This window comes from Heloderma suspectum, chromosome 9 (assembly GCF_057233095.1).
Source record: "Heloderma suspectum isolate Gila_16-S chromosome 9, 16-S_ref, whole genome shotgun sequence".
Classification (NCBI taxonomy): Eukaryota; Metazoa; Chordata; class Lepidosauria; order Squamata; family Helodermatidae; genus Heloderma; species Heloderma suspectum.
The window spans coordinates 11,940,010-11,947,541 of record NC_139466.1 but is presented as its reverse complement, the minus strand read 5'-3'; the positions used below and the strand labels follow the sequence as shown (position 1 = coordinate 11,947,541).

The 7,532-nt window shown below is 46.6% G+C and overlaps 1 protein-coding gene across 4 annotated transcripts in view; it reads left to right on the top strand.

The window, feature by feature from the left end:
- Positions 1-728: 728 nt before the first annotated feature.
- LOC146338407 (protein EOLA1-like) overlaps positions 729-7,532 on the top strand; it is an 11,284-nt gene continuing 4,480 nt past the window's right edge. The window contains exons 1-3 of one of the 4 annotated variants that reach the window (XM_084813696.1): positions 918-1,072; positions 1,373-1,461; positions 5,784-6,080. In XM_084813696.1, coding sequence (XP_084669822.1) covers positions 5,828-6,080 — 253 coding nt within the window. In that variant the 5' untranslated portion in view covers positions 918-1,072; positions 1,373-1,461; positions 5,784-5,827. Of the gene's footprint in view, positions 1,073-1,372; positions 1,462-2,816; positions 2,875-5,783; positions 6,081-7,532 lie in introns of those variants that run through there. The other 3 variants (XM_084813695.1, XM_084813697.1, XM_084813698.1) reach the window with 3 other exon arrangements.

Here is a 7,532-nt window from a genome sequence, read left to right as displayed (position 1 = left end):
GAATGGTTCCAATGCTCTCTGAATCACCTTGAGCCGGCCACCATCTCTCAGCCTAACCTCCCTCACAGGGCTGTTGTGAGGCCAGAATGGTTCCAATGCTCTCTGAATCACCTTGAGCCGGCCACCATCTCTCAGCCTAACCTCCCTCACAGGGCTGTTGTGAGGCTAGAATGGTTCCAATGCTCTCTGAATCACCTTGAGCCGGGCACCATCTCTCAGCCTAACCTCCCTCACAGGGCTGTTGTGAGGCCAGAATGGTTCCAATGCTCTCTGAATCACCTTGAGCCGGCCACCATCTCTCAGCCTAACCTCCCTCACAGGGCTGTTGTGAGGCCAGAATGGTTCCAATGCTCTCTGAATCACCTTGAGCCGGGCACCATCTCTCAGCCTAACCTCCCTCACAGGGCTGTTGTGAGGCCAGAATGGTTCCAATGCTCTCTGAATCACCTTGAGCCGGCCACCATCTCTCAGCCTAACCTCCCTCACAGGGCTGTTGTGAGGCTAGAATGGTTCCAATGCTCTCTGAATCACCTTGAGCCGGCCACCATCTCTCAGCCTAGCCTGCCTCACAGGGCTGTTGTGAGGCCAGAATGGTTCCAATGCTCTCTGAATCACCTTGAGCCGGGCACCATCTCTCAGCCTAACCTCCCTCACAGGGCTGTTGTGAGGCCAGAATGGTTCCAATGCTCTCTGAATCACCTTGAGCCGGCCACCATCTCTCAGCCTAGCCTGCCATTTGCCCTTCCTTATGACTGAGGCGACGTAGCACGAAATTATTCGCCGCCATATATTGATTGATTGATTTTACCTCAGGAGGAGACCAACCATGAATAAATGAAAGCCGGGCAGGGCTACTCCCCGTACGCGGCCCAGGCGAAGGCGGAGCCAGGGAAGCACCCACCCAGGCCAGGGCCCTCAGGAGCGGGGGAGAAGAAGCCGAAGAGGTGGAGCAGGCAGGCCGAGAGGCCGCCGGAGAGGCCGCCGGCGCCGCCTCGCCTGCATCTTAGCGAGGCCTGGCGCTTGCGGCGCAACGCGAGGGGAGCGGCCGCTATGCTTGGCCTCGGCACCGGAGGTAAAAGGGGAAGAGGCGAGGCTTGGGCGGGCGTCTTTGGCCGGGGGTCCGTCTTCGGGCGCAAACCTCGGCATGTTTAGACAGAAAAAGAAAAACCCTACAACTCCCGGCATTCTCCATCCAGCATGGCCAATAGTCAGGAATGCTGGGAGTTGTAGTCTAAAATGTCTGGTAGGGTTACATGTTGGCTATACCTGGGAGACGACTGTAAATGAATACGAGGTTGTTGTTTTTATTTCTCTACTTGTTGCAGCATGCGGGAGGGAATGTTCTTTTTTTCTTTTCTTTTTTTGCATTCAGCTACCAACTGCATGAGGAAGACAGGTCCTGCTATGGATCAGTAGCTGGTTAAAGAACAGAAAGCCAAGAGTAGGACTAAATGCTAAATGGTAAACTGGTTAGGCCTCATCTGGAGCACTGTGTCCAGTCCTGGGCACCACACTTCAAGAAGGATGCAGACAAACTGGAGAGGGTTCAGAGGAGGGCAACAAAGATGATCAGGGGACTGGAAACAAAGCCCTATGAAGAGAGACTGAAAGAACTGGGCATGTTTAGCCTTGAGAAGAGAAGACTGAGGAGATATTTGATAGCACTCCTGAAGTCCTTGAAAGGTTGTCACAGAGAGGAAGGCCAGGATCTCTTCTCGGTCATCCCAGAGTGCAGGACACGGAATAATGGGCTCACGTTACAGGAAGCCAGATTCCGGCTGAACATCAGGAAAAACTTCCTGTTAGAGCAATACGACAATGGAACCAATGACCTAGGGAGGTGGTGGGCTCTCCCACACTGGAGGCCTTCAAGACGAGGCTGGACAGCCATCTGTCAGGGATGCTCTGACTTGGATTCCTGCATTGAGCAGGGGGTTGGACTCGATGGCCTTGTAGGCCCCTTCCAACCCTACTATTCTATGATTCTATTCTCCCAATGGAGGGAAGTAAATAGTGAGGTCCCGCAGGGATCTGTAGTAGGACCACTGCTTTTCAGCCTGTTCATAAACGATCTGGAGTTAGGAGCGAGCAGCGAAGTGGCCAGGTTTGCAGATGACACCAAATTACTTAGGGTGGTTAAAACAACCCCTTCATGGATGACTGCCTTGTTGTGGCGAAGGGGCTTGCGTAACTCAGTGAAGCCATAAGCTATGCCGTGCAAGGCCACCCAAGACGGACAGGTCATGGCGGAGAGTTCTGACAAAATGTGGTCCACTGGAGAAGGAAATGGCTACCCACTCCAGTATTCTGGCCAAGAAAACCCCATGGAACGTATCACAAGGCTAAAAGATATGACGCTCTCTAGCCATAAATTAAAACAAAAAGGGATTGTGAAGAGCTCCAAAAGGATCTCTTCAAACTGGGAGAATGGGCATCTAGATGGCAAATGAGGTTCAGCGTAAGCAAGTGCAAAGGGATGCACGTTGGGGCAAAAAATCCCAACTTCAAGTATAACCTGATGGGATCTGAGCTAGCACTGACTGACCAGGAAAGAGGTCTTGGGGTTGTGGCGGACAGCTCGATTAAGATGTCAACCCAGTGTGCAGCTGCTGTAAAAAAGGCAAATTCCATTTCAGGCATAATTAGAAAAGGAATTGAGAATAAAACTGCCAACATCATACTGCCCCTATACAAATCTATGGTGCGGCCACACTTGGAATACTGTGTCCAGTTCTGGTCACCACACCAAAAACGGATACCGTAGAGCTGGAAAAAGTGCAGAAAAGGGCAACTAAAATGATCAAGGGGCAGGAGCAATTCCCCTGTGAGAGAAGGTTACAACAGCTGGGATTGTTATCTTGGAAAAAAAGGAGGGTAAGCGGAGACATGATAGAGGTGTACAAAATTATGCATGGTGTGGAGAATGTGGATAGGGAGACATTTTTCTCCCTCTCTCAAAATACTAGAACCCAGGGTCATCCCATGAAGGTGACTGGTGGGAGATTCAGGACAGATAAAAGGAAGTACTTCAGACAGCACAGACTTAACTGTGGAATCTGCTACCACAGGATGTAGTGATGGCCACAAATTTGGATGGCTTTAAAAGGCAGTTGGAGAAATTCCTGGAGGAAAAGCCTATCAATGGCTACTAGTCCTGATGGCTATGTGCTACTTCTAGTATCAGAGGCAGTATGCCTATGTACACCAGTTGCTGGGGAACATGGATGGGAAGGTGCTGTTATGCCCATGCCCTGCTTGTGGGTTCCCGGTTAACAGCTGGTTGGCCACTGTGTAAACAGAATGCTGGATTAGATGGACCCTTGGTCTGATCCAGCATGGCTCTTCTTATGTTCTTATTATTACAGGCTTTGTATATTTACTGGTAAATTTAGTTTACATTTATGTGATTATTTGAGTAAGGAATATTATCCCAGGTATATCTAAATTTGTCTATTTGCTTTACAGGTTCCATGTAGAAAGTTTACCATCATGAAAACATTGTTTTAGCAAGGGCTGTAATTACTATGTATATTTTCCCACTGATGAGGACCAGTTTGGTCCAAATGTGTTTGGGACAGAGGCATTGTATATTTGTACAGCCGTTTTGATTTGGAAATCAGTGTTGCAACTATATACATGTAATATATTGCCGGGCTGCTGATCAGCTGTTTTAAACTTTGTGTGAAATACCAGTACAGCTCCAAATACAAGGTGCCAGAGAGATAAGGGGAGGGGGTTGCTGGTATTATGCCCTGTTTGTGACCTTCCAGCAGCATCTGGTTTGACACTGTTGGAAACAGGATATTGGACTAAGGTGCTTCATCTAAGCCAGCAGGGCTTTTCTTATTTTGAGTTATGTCTTAGGAAAGGTGCATGTGGATTGAAGAAGGCTGACACTTTTTTCCTGGCTCCGCTCCTGTGCTTTTAAAGCAGTGCAACTGGCAGAAATGTAGCCAGGGCATACAGCTCTTTTCACCACTATTTATCTATTTCATTTGTATACCGCCCAATAGCCAAGGCTCTCTGGGCAGTTCAGAACAAATGCAACCCCAAAATACAAACAACAACATCACACAACACTGATAGAACATAATCTAAAAAAATATACAAAATGTAAAACGATTGAATAGCTAAAAATAATTTCTATAAACAATTTCAATAATAGACCTGTTGAAGACAGTTGATATAAGTGCTGCATCATTGGCCCTTAAGGGCGCAATCCTATCAGGATAGGTGGCCACCTCCAAACTTGGAGGCAACTGCCTATCCAATGCAGGGCAGGAGCAGCATGGAAGGGATCTTCCCCTCCGCGCTTCAGCCGCCCTACATTTATGGCTAGAGAGCTGATTTTGGCTGTCTAGCCATAGGAAGTCAGAGCGGGGAGGGGGGTGGAGTATGGGGCTGATCCGCGCTGCCTACGAGGCAGTGCAGGAGGGGGTGGAGATCAATTCCCGGGATCCTACCTATCCTATGGCTGTCTAGCTGCTGACTAGTGGCCATAGGATTGCACCCTAAATGCCTGGGAGTAGAGGGCAGTCTTAACCTGGTGCTGGAAAGATGACAGTGTTGATGCCAGGGGGATCTCATCCACAGTCAGGGGGCCACCACTGAGAATGATTTCTCCCTTTTTGCCACCTTCCAAGTCTCCCTTGGAGGTGGGGCTTGGAAAGCCACAGATGTTGATCATAGTGTCTGGATCGGTTTATGAGAGGTGTTCCGTTCCATTGCATCTTTATGCTGACGGTAGAGGTCTTAGGTGCTTGGGTATCATGAAGCTTTTAAAAAAACAAGCTCCTGGGGTGGGGTGAGGTGGAGCAGTCATAAAGAGAAAGAGACTTCAAGCTCAGGTTGCTGCCTTTTGAAGCAATTTAGGGCACAGTCCTATGCAGAAAAATGTTTGACATCTCCCAGTGTTCCTCAGCCAGCCAAGCTGTCTAAACATGCATAGGATTTTGCTTTTAATGGCCCTAAGCTTGCACTTTTATTTATTTGCAAAATTTATAAACTGTTCTATATCTAAGCGGTCAACAGCAAAGAAGAATCAAAATACAAAAGAATAAAAATACTTAAGTTATGCCAATAAAACTGCGGCTAGTCATTCACGTAAAGCTTGTTTAAATGAAGTCTTTAGCAGAAGCAAAAAACAAAGCAACATTTGTGCCTGCCTGACATCAGTTGGAAGGGAGTTCCACAGAGAGGAAGCCAATACATTAAAAGCGCTACTCCTAGTCTAAACGGACCTCAGGTCCATGTGGAACCACCAGAAGCATCTCATCTGATGACCTCAGTGACTAAGTAGCCTGATAAGGGAGAAGGCACAACTCACTTTTCTCATTGGCCTACCTTCACACAGATGAAGCTTTTTCTGGCATGAAGATTAAGTTACAAGGAAGAGCTTCACCTGTTAAATGTCTGTGTGTCAGGCTAATGTTAAAGGTACAGGAGCAGAGCATGTACAGATGACACCTGTGCAGCTGCAGCATAACCCTAGCACTTACTCTGAAGAAAATTCCATTGAAATCTGTGGGACTTACTCCCTAGTAAGTTTCTTTCCTATCTGAAATCTCACTCTCAGTGGCTAAAGCAGCAACAACTCAATTTGACAAGTTAAGGTGTGCTAGAATGACTGTGATTTGAGGTGTTCTGTAAAATTTCATACGGCAGTTGAGAATTGCTGTGATATGGCTTCTGACAGGCAGATTAAATAAGCTGTGAACACTTGCTGAGAGCAAGAGAGTGAGTGCTGTTCTTATTTCTGGTTTTATTCTGTTTGGAAATTAAAGGTGATATGAGCAAAAGGTAAAGCAGAGAACGATGCTGAAGAAAAATGAAGTTTGCCTGCCTTTCCTTTCGACAACCTTATGCTGGGTTGGTTTTAAACAAAGTCAAAACAATAGAGACCCGTTGGCGACCAGTGTTGGCTGAGTATGAGGCTTCCACCCTTGCTGTCCACATTGCTTTTAAAGAGTGGGAGGACGAAGCCTGGAAAGACATCCTCATGAATAGACTTGGCATGACACAGACTCAAATTGAGGAGTTATTAGATGAGGGTGAAAAGTTTGGCAGAGGTGTTATTGCCGGTAAGTGACAGTGACACTGTTTTGTTAAACAATCTTCTAGTTTGGGCCTTTGGCCAAGAGGCACAAAATGCTGACTTCATAGTATGTGTGTATTTTCATCCCCCTGCGCACAGCCTAAAGCACCTGGACATATTCCATAGAGATGTGCTCCCTAGAGAGTGGAGTATATATCTGGGAATTATTATACTCTACACAGAACAAAAAATAAAGGAACTGTGGGATGTGGGGAGAGAGAGTTCCACAAAATAACAAGATATTGCTGCAGGATTGAGCAAGTAGCCTTCAGGGTCATAGTTGCAGGGTGGGAAGCAAGGGTGGTATGCCAGCTTGGCCCCCTAATAGATATTCAGGTTACCTCCCTGAATGTTCAATGCTTTTTTTTTTTTAAGGTAAGTTTCTAGCCCTTTTTCTGGTGGAAATACAAGGAAAAGCATACAGCCTGTATTCTACCCAATGGCTCGCTAAGAATATAAGAATAAGAGCCAGTGTGGGGTAGTGGTGTAAGTGTTGGACTGGGAGCAGGGAGATCCGGGTTCTAGTCCCCATTTGGCCATGGAAGTTCACTGGGTGACTTTGGGCCAGTCACAGACTCTCAGCCCATCCTACCTCACAGGGCTGTTGTGAGGATAAAATGGAGAGAAGGATAATGTAAGCTACCTTGGATTCCTTGCAAGAGGAAAAAAAGGTGTGATATAAATGCAATAAACAAACAAACAAACGAATAAATAATACGACTAGCCTGTATTTATGTTCTGGTTGTCCTGTGATTATTCCCCAGCCACTTTGTCTCTTACTCCAGAAATTCTAGTTATGGGCCGAATAGGCTTGCCAGTGTTCACCTCTTTTATTCCCTAAAAGAAAGAAAAAACATCCTTGTAGTTTTTTTTAAAGGTCACCAAATGGCAGGAAAAATTGTGGTGCTTCTCCCAGTGGTGTCAAGCGGAGCTGTCTATGATATTCCCACAACCATATTCTAGCTGATCAGAACAGATATGCTGGCTAGACTGAAAAAATATTTCCGCCCTTTTTTTCGAGAATTTTTTTTTGGAGAAAATTCAATATCCCCACAAACAGAAGCACATCGTTGCTGCAAAAAGTTGTTGAGTAGCAAATTATACATTCATTATGCAGAAGCACTGTGAGCTGGTAAACCTCTGCAGCAGCCTTCCCCAACCTGGTGCCCTCCAGATGTTTTGGAGTTCAGTCGCCAACAGTCCAGTCAGCATGGCCAATGGCCAGGAATTCAGAGAGTTATAGTCGAAAACATCTGGAGGACAACAGGTTGGGGAAGGCTGCTCTGTGGCATAGAGTCTATGCTTATGCTTCTTGTGAAAGTTGCCTGTCATTAATATGCAACACCTAATTCGATAAAAACATAGACTGGGTTTGCATGACATGACAACCCATGGTCAGCCAGCCATGGTTAGTTGTCATATCATCCGAATCTGGAAT